At 43.0% G+C, this 14,515-nt stretch overlaps 1 protein-coding gene across 2 annotated transcripts in view; it reads left to right on the forward strand.

The window, feature by feature from the left end:
- The window catches only part of SOD2 (superoxide dismutase 2), a 36,485-nt gene extending 22,471 nt beyond the window's left edge, over positions 1-14,014 (forward strand). The window contains exons 1-5 of one of the 2 annotated variants that reach the window (XM_082404656.1): positions 3,504-3,653; positions 4,048-4,250; positions 7,432-7,548; positions 9,117-9,296; positions 11,025-14,014. In XM_082404656.1, coding sequence (XP_082260782.1) covers positions 3,631-3,653; positions 4,048-4,250; positions 7,432-7,548; positions 9,117-9,296; positions 11,025-11,170 — 669 coding nt within the window. In that variant the 5' untranslated portion in view covers positions 3,504-3,630 and the 3' untranslated portion in view covers positions 11,171-14,014. Of the gene's footprint in view, positions 1-3,503; positions 3,654-4,047; positions 4,251-7,431; positions 7,549-9,116; positions 9,297-11,024 lie in introns of those variants that run through there. The other variant, XM_082404657.1, reaches the window with a different exon arrangement.
- The last annotated feature ends 501 nt before the right edge of the window (positions 14,015-14,515 follow it).

Here is a 14,515-nt window from a genome sequence, read left to right on the forward strand (position 1 = left end):
AGCCTAGATCACTGAGTTCATTTTAGCAATTTAAGTACTACTCTTGGTCCCATTAGCAATCCCAGTTACGCAAAGGGAAAGTTGGTACGGCAGTCCTCACTTAGATTCCTGCCTGGATAAGATTTGTGATACAAGGGGTGAAAAGGAAAAGAGAGAGAGAAAAAAGAGAGAATGTAGCTAAAGTCATTCCATAAGTGGTCAGAGTTCATAACCAAGCATGTGAAAATATGTCTTGTAGAAGGATATGTGGCAGAGACTATTTTTCAATCCACTATTCATTTTCCCTTTAGTTAAGGAATTCCACATTTTTTTTTCTTTTTTTAAAAAATTATTTTTTGGCTGCGTTGGGTCTTCGTAGCTGCGCGCGGGCTTTCTCTAGTTGTGGTGAGCGGGGACTACTCTTCGTTGCAGTGCACGGGCTTCTCATTGCGGTGGCTTCTCTTGTTGTGGAGCACGGGCTCTAGGCACGCGGGCTTCAGTAGTTGTGGCTCACGGGCTTCAGTAGTTGTGGCTCGCAGGCTCTAGAGCACAGGCTCAGTAGTTGTGGTGAACGGGCTCAGTTGCTCCACAGCATGTGGGATCTTCCCGGACCAGGGCTTGAACCCACGTCCCCTGCATTGGCAGGCGGATTCTTAACCACTGTGCTACCAGGGAAGTCCTCCACATTTTTTCAGACTGGAAATGTCCACAGCTAAATGACTATGTTTTCCAGCCTCCTCTGTAGTTAGGTGCAGCCTTCTACCTAAATTCTGATTGGAATTTGTTGGGTGAATCTACTACAAAGGATCCTTAAAAGGGAGACAGCTGAGGCCCACCTTTTGTCCTTCCCTCTTCATGGAAAGAAGGTGAGATGGCTGGTGCTCTAGAAGCTTTAATGGATCATGAGGCAACCCTGAGGACAAAGGAACCTGTTTCCTTGATGACTTCATGGCACTGTCATCCCAGCCCTGGACTACCTACTCCAGATCTCTTTTACATGAGGGAATACACTCTTCTGTGTTTGAGACACTGCAGCTGGATCTGTTATTAGGATACGAATGCAATTAATAACTGGCTCAAAATGAATTCCTCTCGACCCACATGTTTCCTCCTCCAGCCAATGTGTTGATCCAGACTGTGGTGGGTCTGAAGGTGGGTGTGAAGTAGTCTTGGGAAGTTTATTGAAGGGAAATCCATAATTATGGTGCCCTGATGTGGCAGATGACATCCTGAGCTGGCCAGAGGAATTTGGGACAGACTCCAGTCAACAGTAATTTAACACCTTGGGCCAACTGAATGAGTACTTTTTATAGTGGTCAACTATAAAAGAAAAAGAGGCCTGTTTACTGAGTGTAAGAAATTTCTCATTACCTCCTGTAACCCCCAAACCCTTGGTCTCAATCCTGGTTACTCCTGCAATTGGGGTCGTCTTCTGGAAGGATGTAGCTGATGAGAGATACGATGTTAGAGACACTTTTACTTGACTGCTAATGTCACTTCCCCACACCCGATCTTTGTTGCTTGCTCAAAAGGGCATGTGGGGGGAGCGTGGTAAATTTAAATCTCAAAGTATCATCATTAGTACAAACAAGAAGTACATCGATGCGGCCTGACTGGGCTCAGTCTCCTAATAGTGATATTTTGTTCTCACTGGAACAAGCCCTTTTATTAGTGACTGACCTGTCACTGAATTCTGTCGTTCCATCCTTCAAAATGCTTTCCTTCCAGTTCCCACAGCTATTACCCTAAAACCGGCTCTTAGAACCTCATGCTAGGATTCATGCAACAGTTTTCTAACTAGCCTGCCCCTCAAATCAATGCCAGACTTGCTCGCCTGAAAAACTGCTTTCAATGTGTCTCACTTCAGCTAAAGTGCTTTTCAGTTTCCTGTTACCAATCACATGTTTGAGTTTTTTTTGTTTGTTTGTTTTTGTTTGTTTGTTTTTTTTTGTTCTTTGTTTTTTACATGTTTGAGTTTTAAGGACATCCATCAGCTGGTCCCAACTGGAATTTCCCCCTGCATCTGGTGACATGCTCTTACATTCACCTGACTGTCAGCAAGCCCCGCCCTTTCTGTGAAGCCCTGCTCCGTGGTTCCCCTTTCTGTCCCCCTGGTCCTCCCAAAGCCTAGTCATCCTTGGGACAGGGGTGGGGTGAGGGTTGTGAAGAGGGTGGAGGAAAGTAACTGAAACTCTATTCGGCACCTATTATCTGCTTCCTTTCATATTATTCTTTATTATTATTCTTTATTTCTTTATTTCTTTATTTTTGGCTGTGTTGGGTCTTCGTTTCTGTGCGAGGGCTTTCTCTAGTTGCGGCAAGTGGGGGCCACTCTTCATCGCGGTGCGCGGGCCTCTCACTATCGCGGCCTCTCTTGTTGCGGAGCACCGGCTCCAGACGCGCAGGCTCAGTAGTTGTGGCTCACGGGCCCAGTTGCTCCGCGGCATGTGGGATCTTCCCAGACTAGGGCTCAAACCCGTGTCCCCTGCCTTGGCAGGCAGATTCTCAACCACTGCGCCACCAGGGAAGCCCCCCTTTCATATTAGTCTATTCAGTAAAGGCCCAACTCAGGCCAGTAACAGTGTAAAGCTTTCCTAACTTCTTTACAGGGAGGATTTACACAATTCAGGATTGTTTTGTTAATTGTTGAGAAAGCATTTGGTACTTACAGCTCATTAGATATAGGACACTGCAGGAAGGAATCCTCTGTTGTACTTCTTTTATATTCTCCCAACAAGCACTCAAAACTTGACTGCTAAGGCCTGGTGATCAAGAAAGTATGAACTTTGGTTTCTAATCCTGACTCTTTCACTTATTAACGGTGTGACCAGGGCAACGTGCTCATCAAGCTCCTTGAGCTCATTAACCGTCACCTGGAATCAACAATGCCTCCCCTGGGGTGAAATAAAGATAAGTGTATGTAAACCCTGCAGCGCAGTCCCTGACACGTCGCGAGTGCACGGTAACACTATTATCAGGCCTGGCGGAGGTCCCAAGGTCAGTTCACTGGGAAAGAAAGGTCACTCCGGGCAGTGGTTGGAGGGACACTGGCCCTACACCATACCAGCGCCAGGGCCCGCCTTCCTGGGGGGACCTCACAGGCCCGCTGGGGCGCTCCGAGGCCGCTCAGGGAAACACGAGTCTTTCCTCCGCGAGTGGGGGGGACGGTCCCCGGACCCCGAGGCTGCGGCCTCGCGACCGCAGAGAAGCTGCAGAGACTCCACTCCCGACAATTCCCTCGCACGCAGGCGCAAGCTGAGTCTCCACCTGCGGGCAGCGCTGGGCGGTGCCTTCGCGGGGCGGCGCCTGGGGCCGTACCATCTCACACGGCGTGGGGACGGCGGCCTTTCCTTTGGCAATACGCCCAGAAGCGCGCAGGGGGGCACCGCGGTTCGTCTGGCCGCTGGGGAAAGTGCCGGGTCTCCCTTCCTCGCGTTCCCTGGGCCCAGAGCGCGGGCGCGGGGCCCTTCGCCCCCTGTGCCCCCGAGTTGGAAGCGGCGAGCGCAGGGGGCGGGGTCGAGGCGGGCGCAGGGGGCGGGGCCTCGGGGGGCGGCAGTGTACTTGCTGCGAAGCCCGCAACTCGAGCCCATCTTCGGCTGTCAGCGCGGCGGTGCGGTTCGAGCTCCAAGAGGCCCGCGGGCGGCGTCCACCATGTTGTGCCGGGCGGCGTGCAGGTGAGGCGCCGGGGGGCGGGCGCAGCGGGGACGCGGCCCCGGCCCCACGGGCGAAGAGGCGCGGCGGTGGCCGCCGCTGCCCCCCACCGCCTCCCGCTCTGCCTCCCCTCTTGCGCCAGCCCCGCGGGGTCCGGGGCACCTTCGGTGACCCGGCGTCACAGGGCGTGGCGAGAGGCCGGGCCTGAGGGCAGGTGTCCGCCGAGCGCGTCCAGGTGCCGCCGAGGTGCTGGACCGCAGCGTTAGTTTAATGGCAAAGACTGGACGGCGAGGGGGCCAACGACTGGAAGGCCCCCCAGGGGCGCGGGTCCTTCTAGCCGGGTCTGCGGAGCCGCGCACGCGGGTTAACGGTTTCTGCCCGCGTCATTCGATCGGGCTGTGTTTGCTGTCTTTCCAGCACGAGCAGGAAGCTGGTGCCGGCCCTGGGGGCTCTGGGCTCCCGGCGGAAGCACAGCCTCCCCGACCTGCCGTACGACTATGGCGCCCTGGAGCCCCACATCAACGCGCAGATCATGCAGCTGCATCACAGCAAGCACCACGCGGCCTACGTGAACAACCTGAACGTCGCCGAGGAGAAATATCGGGATGCGCTGGAGAAGGGTGGGTGCCGGGCGGCCGGACTTCGAGAAACCGGTTACAGGGAACCGTGGCGGCGAGGCGGGTCTGCGTAAACCCCCACCCCTGCTTTCAGTAGAATCGCTGCACCTGTTCGCGCGTTGACTTAGGGAGCAGAATTCACAAGGAGAAGAGCCGTTTCGGGGGGGAACTGAGACAGGCTTGTATTTATTTGCTAATCTTTGGAATTCAGTGAAAATATAATATGGAGTTGGTATTTGTTTTTTAAAGGAGCTCAGGTGACAAAACCAGTCGTGCGTGGACTTTTTTTGTGTTTTGCATCTGGGGGACGCGTATGGGAGTACTAAGTCTTAACTTTTCTATACAAAATAGCATTACACTTTCAATCTGTTAGTTAATGTTAGTAATGTTAGTGGTTTGCACGAGGGAAATAATTGACAGGCGTGTTTCCAGGCTATATGTATGGCTGAAGCTGCCCAGTTAAAAGTGTATTTTTTTTCTTAAATATGTTTTTATCTAATTTCAGTCCTGTGAAATAGTTGAGTGAATTTTAGACTGTGACATCTTGTTGAGTGGGGACATCTAGTGGAAAAATGTAGTATTTCAGTCTGGTTGTGTGTGAGGTAATAGGTAAACAAAAAGAAGAGGAAGTTACCACATTCTGGAAGATTTACTTGTGATCATCAGAGGGACCGCAAATACGGTAAAGGAAAAGGTTCTGAGTACGGGAAGAGGTTCTGTGATTTAGGAAAAAACAAATGCGGGAAGAATGTGGTAATGGGGAGAGGCTGGGATAAATCCCAGTTGTGAAACTGTTTCCTGCATGACAACATCTGACATCCGTGAACCCTTCTCTTCAATATTTTTAAAACAGCTTAATTTCAGTCCTTTTCTTGTGCAATCAAAGCTTTGCTTGTTTAATGAAAGCCAATGGAAAAAAAGCTTTACTATATTATATTGTACTGTATTGCCTATAAGTTAATGAGTGTCTGTAGAGCTTTCCTTTATTTAAAAAATTATATTTGAAAAATCATTAAGGAGTTAAATTTTCATGTTTGAAAATTTGGGAAAAAAGAGTGTAAGGAAAATAACATCATCAATCTTATCGCATTTAAGTACGTAAATACTTTTCAAACAAAAGTACTTAACTTTTATTGTATTCAACAGAGAAAATTGTCTGTGAAGCCAGTGAAAATGTTGAGCTTCAGAAAAGTGTTCTTAAAAGCAGATATTAACCCCCCCCAAATTTCTATTAAAATTTAAAAAATGATTAAGTAAACTTTAAGAGATTGTGATTAAACTAGTTCTCAAGAAACATGTTTCTTTCCCATTAGAAATATTTAGTTACTGTTGACTTATTAAAAAACAATATAAAGCCTACATTTATTTTTTGGGTGATTCTCCAAGAAAAATCAGTAAGGGAAACACTGATCTGTCAGAAAGTTATTTTATAAACATAACAACGATAACAAAAGTTGACATCTTAAACAGAACTCTCAAAGATTATCTGTGTATTCAGATATCATTGGTCCTCTCCGCCTTTCTGAATTGCTAAAAACTGGAGGTTTTATTGTTTCAGAAAGCGACATTTCTTACGTGTGTTCTTGGCGTGTGTCCCAACAACAGAAATAGGGAACTTCTATTGCTATTATGTAAGCTCCCCAAGGGCAGAGATCTCAGTGGTTCTCTGTGCCCTTCACTTTGCCTCTTGGTATCTTGTGAGTCATAAGAACTTAATACTTACTGAATAAGGGAATTCCATTTTTCCTAATAGTTCCGTAAGTCTGTAGCTTCTTGAAGGCATCAAGAAAAATATTTTATTTTGCCTCCATGTTTAGCAAGGTAGAAAAAACAGCTTCAAATATGACATTCTTTTTAAGTATAGAGGTCAGAATTTTCTTTCCGTGAAACTCCATTCAGCATTCACGAGTGCCTGCTACACGTGAGGCAGTGTGTTGGGCCTCGGGGACATGGCAGTGCACAAAAGTCCTTGTCCTCGCTGGAGCTTTCCTCCTAGCGGAGACACGTGAACAAGTCAATGTGGAGTGTGCCGGGGCTGAAGTCCTATCGAGAAAAACAAAGTAGGGGAAGTGGTCTGGGAGCGGGGCGGGGATCGTGCATCTTACATCGTGGTTAGAGAAGCCTTCAGTGGAGACTTGAAGGAGAAATGGAGGCGTGAACCATGAGACCGTCTCCGGGAAGTGTTCCAGCAAAGGCCTCAGTGGTCAGTGGAGCATGCCAGACCTGTCGTCCAAGTGCCAGGAGGCCGTGGTGGCCGGAGCTGGGCCAGCGAGGAGGCGCAGAGGGTCGGATGATGTGCACCTCTGTACCGATCGTAAGGACTTGGGGTTCACTCTGAGAAGAGCAGCCTGCAGAGGGCTTTGACCAGACGTGTGCCATGATCAGTTGGGGGTCTAGAGGAGCCCTCTGGCCACTGTGTGGAGAATAGACTGTAGGGGCAGGAGTGGAAGCGGGAGACCAGTGAGAGACAGGGGCACGAGTGCGGGGGGAGGTGCTGCCGGTGGCACCACGGGCAGGAAGAAGGGGTGCGGTTCTGGGTGCTTTCCGGAGCTGGCTTTGCTGGTGGGCTGACATGGGGTGCGAGAGGACTAGCGTGAAAAATAACCGTGTCGTCAAAGATGTCCTGAGAAAACAGCTGGCGCTCACTGAGGTGGGGAAGGCCTTTGGATGAGTAAGTTTGGGGTTGAAGATCAGGGGTTCAGTTTTGAACAAGTTGAGTTTTTTGTTAATGTAACATTGAAGTATTTCCCAGTGGATGGTTGTCTATCTAGAAAATGAGAGTTGAACATTTTCCATGTAGTCTGTATATGGCACCATCTATTTTATAGCATTCCACTATTTTCTGTCTTTGTTCTCTTTCTTATTTCATTTACTGAAATCTTTTCTACCCAAGAAAACCGAGTTCTTTGAAGCCCAGGAGTGAATTTTCTACTAGCTTTGCCACCCCTGCTGGCTTCTCACTAGTTGTTTGGTACAGTATTAATTGAACTGAAAATCCATTGGGACAAATATTTTGGGGAAGGTTTCTTTTTGGGTAGAGTCTTGAAATTGTGAAATTTTGGGACCCATAGGGATGTTACAATGGTCCAATCATCTGACGTTTTACAAAGAAAAAAAAAATAGTGTATAGAATGGTCAAAAAAGTAAGAATGAAAAAAAATGTGTTTTTATTTTAACGTTTCAGGTGATGTTACAGCTCAGGTAGCTCTACAGCCTGCAATAAAGTTCAACGGTGGAGGCCATATCAATCATAGCATTTTCTGGACAAATCTGAGCCCTAACGGTGGTGGAGAACCCGAAGGTTGGTTTAGATTGGTGCAACCTTAGCTACGTTTTGTGCACGATAGGAATGACTTGATTTTCTTAAGTTACCTTAATTCTCCCTGAGGTATCATAATGGCATGTCTTTCACAGCAAGCAGTACAACGAAGTTGTAGTTTTCAAAGGGGCACATGCAAGAGTGGAGAATACATTCAGGAAATTATATCGTCAGACTTTATACACACACACAATATCACATACAGTGTCATCTTTTGGTTGAAATGTACTGTACGTTAGGGAAAGACTGAGAAACTTCGTTTTTAGAAAAGATGAGCTTTCACTTACTAGCTCTAGGCCCTGGGACAAGATGTTAGCCATTCTGCACCTTACTTTCTTCATCTATATGATATGGGGATAATAATAGGGTTGTTTTAAAAATTAAATAAGTTATTATAGAATAGTGCCTTTTGCTATTGTTTTACTACTCTTCCTAACTGATAAAAAAGTCAGTGGTCCCAGAAAATTAGGTTTTCCAGGACAACTGCAGGTAACAAGGGAGTACAGAGCTGATGATCTTGTTCACTCTGCTTGTTTACTTGACCTCCTATGTAGCACGCAGAGACCCAGAGCTTTAATTATCCTCCCCACCCCAGGGAAGGTATGGGGTGTAAATATAGTTCTCCTCCTTTGTTTCTGCTCTTCTGGCAAGTACCTTAAGTTCCTGTGGCATTTTTTTGTTTTTAATCATGTTCTAGAAGGCATCTTGTGCACTTGAAATAAGCAATTTCATTTGGAAGTAAAGATGAATGGGGGAATAAGTATGGGAAGCTGGACAATTTATTTTTTCTGAGTTAGGTCTTCAGACCGTGACTTAATACTTTTGAGGTGTTGTGAGTTACCAGAATACCAGATACACCTGTATTCAGCCAACAGGTTTTGGTACTCTGTCATTTTGTGTTATCTGGTACCACTTTATTCCATCATTTGTGCTTATAACAGATGATTACTTTTAAGCCAATAAAGTAAGAGAAGTGATATTTTGGGCCTAGTTGGCTTAGTTGATGTGCTCAGTCTCGAATTGTATTCTGTATTGCTACAGAATAAAAAGGGTGATAACTCGTAAAGTGTACCCTTAGTTCACTAATAGGCAACATCACTCTTTTTAAAATGATACGATTGAGATAGGAAAGATCTAGGCTGCCTTGGAGAAGAAGCAAATCTCACCCGTAACATTTTATTCCCAAATTGAAGCATAGAGTAGGTAGGGTAGAAGTCAACGTAAAATCTTCTGTTGAGGGGAAAAGAGAAAGCTAAGGAAAAATACTATTTCTTTCCTTGTGGAAACGGCACTGTGAGTGAAGAAATCCCTCTAACGTGTTTCAGCAACAAACACGTAAATTAAAATTGTGAGATGTTATGACCCTGGTGTCAGGACAGGAATAACACTGTGTTTTGTAGGCTCACTGGGTCATGTAGTGTTTTCCATGTGTTTCTAGTTGTGTCTGGGGCCATTTGACAAGAATATTGGGATATATATAATAAAATATTTTATTGTAATTGTTGCCATATGTTCATTTGTGGGTGGTTTTTGGGTTTTTTTTTTAATAGGGGAGTTGCTGGAAGCCATCAAACGTGACTTTGGTTCCTTCAAGAACTTTAAGGAGAAGTTGACCGCCGTATCCGTTGGTGTCCAAGGCTCAGGCTGGGGTTGGCTCGGTTTCAATAAGGAACAGGGACGCTTACAGATTGCTGCTTGTTCTAACCAGGATCCCCTGCAAGGAACAACAGGTTAGGCTTAAGAATTATTACATGTTTATTCGGGAGAGATGGTTCACTATAAAGGATTTACCGTGAAATACGGAAGACTAGCAGTGTTTAAACCTACCCTGAGCACGTACTAAATTGAACAGATCTTAGTAGATGATACCCAGAGTCTTGTGGGAGCAAAAATCTTTCCAAGTCCTTGATATTTTATAAAATGAGCACATGTAGTTTTACAGATATGTTAACAAAACATGTTTTAAACATAAACTCTGCTTCATTTGACAGAGAATTTGTATCAGCCTACATAATAATTATATGCACTAGAATAAAAAAAGTAAAATTAGATAAACACCATGAAGGAGGAAAAGACACATAGGCTGGGTCTGACTTCAGAGCTCGGACTCTCAACCCCTCTGCTGAGCACCTGTGGTCAAACTGGGACCAGAGCTCAGGTTTCCAGACATCTACTTTCCTGAGGATTTTTTGGCGTAGGAAAAGATTGGGCTTAGGAGCTGCAGGCTGGGTTCACCAAATCCTTTTTTATGTTGAGCCAGATGGAAGTAGAAGCTCTTTAGGAAATAGTCATAAGGATCCAGCAGTTTGCTGGAACTTTGATGTGAGGTGATACCTTAGCATCAATCAGCAGTAGGTCTCAGCCATATTTTCTACCTCCACACATGTCAGGAGACTTGCTTACGTGACTCACTAACCTGGATATGTTCAGATTTAGCCAGAATCTAAACAGCTCTTTAGGGAAAGTGAGATGCCACAGAATTTGGAAAAGCAACCAAAGATGTGTGAGCCCTGAGTGCTCTCAGAGTCAGGTACCTGACTGAGGAGGCTGTGACTGGCAGGTGAGTCCTAGCGACACCTTCTCTCCTGCTTGAAGAAAGCCCATTGGAATAAAGATAAATGAAAGTTATGGCGATTTATTTAGGGGGAAAATCACGTATAAATTTTGTCCCCTTAATTATAAGTTATTAGTGACGCACCTCACAATTGATTTAGACATGCTGGTTGATGCTTGTTTTCCTAGAGGAGCGCTTTCAGTTGGAGAGGTTTCTTAAATGAATGTTTTATAACTACTTCTTCACTTACACTTTTCAGAAACTAAATAATGTATCTTTTTCTTAAGCCTTACTCAGTTTTCCTTGTTAACTTAATTTTTATTATGTCTCATAAACGCTTTTATTTATTTATTTATTTGAAGTTGAGTTGATTTACAGTGTTGTGTTAATTTCTGCCCTACAGCAAGGTGACTCAGCTGTACATATGTATAATCGTAAACGCTTTGTATTCTCTGTGACTAACATCGGCCCAGGGGAGCAGAGCAGGGTTTCCATAGACTCCCGCAAATGCTCAGCACCTTCGGAAGGTCCTCAGCCACACCCACAAGGAGAACACACCCTTCCTGAGACCCCTAGGGAGGACCACTGAGAACTGGCTCTTGGATAAATCTGTTGATATTTTAAGAATAGCTGTTAAAATACTGTGGTTAGTTGATTTTCCCAAGTCTGTTTTAACTAGTTTTACTATTTATCACATTTTCTGCCAAAGAGTAAAGTTTAAAATCTTTTTCTAGGATATTTATTCTTATGCAGATTTCCTATTTACATAAGAAACTGAAAAGTGGATGAGAATGTTGTGAAGGGTAGTTTTGTGTGCACAGGATGATTAAAGTTTAAAGCGAGAAGATGCCGCGTTTTAGAGTGAAATTCATAGTTTCTGTTTCTTTCCCTTTCTTTCCAATAGGTCTTATTCCACTGCTGGGAATTGATGTGTGGGAGCATGCTTATTACCTTCAGTATAAAAATGTCAGGCCTGATTATCTGAAAGCCATTTGGAATGTAATCAGCTGGGAGAATGTAACTGCGAGATACATGGCTGGCAAAAAGTAACACATCAGCCTTACACTGAGTACATCGAGCTCTTTATGACCAGTTTTGTAGTAGTGCAGAGAACCACATATACCAGTAAGCTGCTCCATTGTAGTGTTTCTGAGTGTGGCTTACTCAAATATTTGATAAACATAATTTAGTGCTGTGAATAATCTCTTTTAAAAGCTTGTTATTAGGCAACTGTTTGAAAATGTTAAATGCTTTGTATGATTTAATCTTTTGATTGAACATTTTCTTCAGAGAGCTATAATAGCTAGGAGATTATAATTTTCATCATAAAACCATGAAGAATGTTTCATCCCTATACTGTTGGGGTGTCTAAGGAAGCCTTTCTAATCCTGTTCTATTGCAGTTACAGAAAATCTGGTCTTTTGCCCCATTCGTTTAATAATAAAATATTAAATTTATTTCCCAAGGGAAATACTCAGTTTTCTATTGAAAATTGCTCTTTTTGTAAGTAATCCTCTGTCCAGTATTACTTCTGGTGGATATCACCCAGCGGTCTTTAGTTACTTATGATCACAGGTTATACAGGGTTAACACTAACCATTTTGTCATTAAAAATATATATAACTTGATTGCTAATTGAGAATTGCTTTATTATGAGAAGGAAATAGTAGTGCCTCTGAATTTTTCTGTAGACAGAAAAAGACTTCTGTGAAATTTTGTCCTCAAACACAGAAATGTGTGTTGTCAAAGTGCTCAAAGTGGACAAATTAGGGCCTAGTTAATAAAGTCAATGATAGGGATGGGCCACAAATCTGCTGGCCAGACACTTGCCCCTCTTCTTTTGGGCCTGCTCATGAAGCATCCCTCTCAAGAGAACCAGACCTGGGTCAGGGCCTGCATTCCCAAGTAATGAAAGACAAATTGGTTTCAGGACGCAGTCAGGAGCATGCCTCTCTCAGGAACATTTATTTTCAAAGATTTGTTTTTGAGTTATTTCATCCATTTTGATGTTTTTTGTTTCTTCTAGAAAATGTACAATCGCTATAGAAGCTTTATATTGTTTTATTGGTTTTTCCAATAAAGGGAAAACCGTATCCCTCATATAGTGACAGGGCAGTCAAATTACATTCCTGTTGAGTTTTTGCGAATGGAGCTGTGCAATGCAGCAGGGTCCTTTCTGTCTTTGGCTTCACAGTGTCAGGTGGTCCATGTTCTTCATCATCTTCTCTCCTTATCGTTAATAGCTGTATAGTATTTTATCAATTGGACATTTCCTAATATATTTCACAGTTTTGTTACTGAAGATTTCATTTGTTTCTAATCTGATGATTACAGGTAATGCTATTCTGATACCCCACACAGGTTTTACCTTCTATTGGAATATTTTCTCTATGTAGGTTTTTTCCTTAAACCTATTTTAGTAACAGGGTGTTTTCTCAAGTTTATTTTTTCATTTAAAAAAATTTCCCCCTAACTTTATTATCCTATTTTTTTTTCCCATGGAAAAATGGAGTGACTTAGCAGTTTCAATATTGAAGACTGAAGTTTTAAAAAAAATTTAAATTCAAGGCACTTTTCTTTTAGAATTCAATTAGAAAAGTATTTAGGCTTTCTGAATTGTCAACAGCGTTGATGAGACTAGTGTTAAATGTGTATGTGTGTGTGTGCTTGTGGATGGAACACACTTCAGAGACGATGATTGCCATCCTTTCTATACCACAGTAAAATGGCTTTAATGGGGCACAACTGAGAGTCGTGTGACTGCTCCTTACATATATCCTGTACACACATGTATATGCCTATATGTATATTAACAAGGCAGTGTGTGTGTGTGACGGCTGATTACATATACCCTATACACACATATATATGCCTATGTATATAAACAAGGCAGTGAACTCTGTGTAAACAGACCATTGAGAAAATAGGACCTTTTTGAAAGATGGGCTTTTGAATACAAGTAGTCTTCTAGATCATGAACTAACAAAGATATGCAGAGACTACTGACTTATATAAAGCTTTTGGACTCTCATTAAGCTTTAAGATTAAAAAAATATTCAATGTTGAAATTTCTATGGGGCTCTATTTTTGCTTTGATTTTATCATGTGAGAACAAGGGAAAGCATACTGTCCTCCACTGCAGTTTTGGATTTTAAGAGACTAAGATAACATACAGAGTAGAGATTTTAATCATCCAGCAGAAAATGAGACTCTATAAGATTCTGTTTAGCCCTGTTTTTCAAAATAGAAAAGAAACAGAAAAGGTAAAACAACCGTTTCTTCTGGAAAGAGCAAGTACTGTTCACCCAGGAAGGATTTTTGTGACTGAATCAGCAGTGCCTGCTCTAGTCATAGATGGGCTTCAAAAATCTTAGCATGACTGGTGCTGCAGGGGGACAGGATGCAGAACAAATGCTGTCTGTGAAATAGTATCTGTTGCTCGAACTGTTGTGTAATAATTAAACTTTGATATTGAGAAGTTACAACTTCATTACACAGCTCAGATTCATGATTCTAAAATGAGATTTGAATTTCTGTGGAGTGCCTTTAAAAAGTAACATCAAAATCATAAAATTAAGATTGATGTGTGTTGTCAGTCATATCTAAAACTAGGTATAAATACAAATTTTGTTTCCTGTTTTAATTTCAGGGGAACTACTGTTTGGGAAAGCTGTTCGGTAACTGTTTTATAAATCACTATCTCTCTTTTTCAGTCATACCCCAATGATCCCAGCAGGCTAATGCCCTGTGTTCTAAGGTACACATGGTACATACTAAAAATCCTGTAAGGTCCTGGAGAGTTTTCATTTAATTATTCATTAAAGAAGCATTTATTTTCATATTGTAAGTGTGAAGCTTTTTGATTATTAATAAAAGAATCTGTTAACCATCAAAGGAAGTCTGTATTAAGTATGTGTGTCAAAATATAATCTTGCAATGCTTTATCATTTTTACTGTAGGAAAGGAATAATAAATGATAGGTAGTTGAAATTTTACTCTAAAAACCCAGAAGGCATATGAATTCTATCTCTGGGAGGAATTTTTTTGTGCATGGTTCTCATGACTGTGGCTCCACCTTCTGGAGACTAATTTGGGGGGTCTCCATGGTTCATCTGGGGGAGGTGATGGGCAGTTTCCTCTACTTGGAGAATGCCTAGCTTTCAAGGCCTGATTTCTACCAGTACAAGTTTGAGAGGTCTGAAGGTTATTTAAAAACTCAAACAGCGAAAAACTTTTTTAGTCTGATTCCATCGTTTCTTTGGCAATACATTGGCCTTAAAAACTTTGTGGGTTTCTAACCCATTTGCAGCCGGTTTTATGTGCCAGTATCCACAATAAACATTTTATCCACAATGAAAATTTTTTACTAGATGTACTAGATGTGAGTAATTTTTT

This window comes from Balaenoptera borealis (genome assembly GCF_965194805.1).
Source record: "Balaenoptera borealis genome assembly, chromosome: 9".
Taxonomy (NCBI): domain Eukaryota; kingdom Metazoa; phylum Chordata; class Mammalia; order Artiodactyla; family Balaenopteridae; genus Balaenoptera; species Balaenoptera borealis.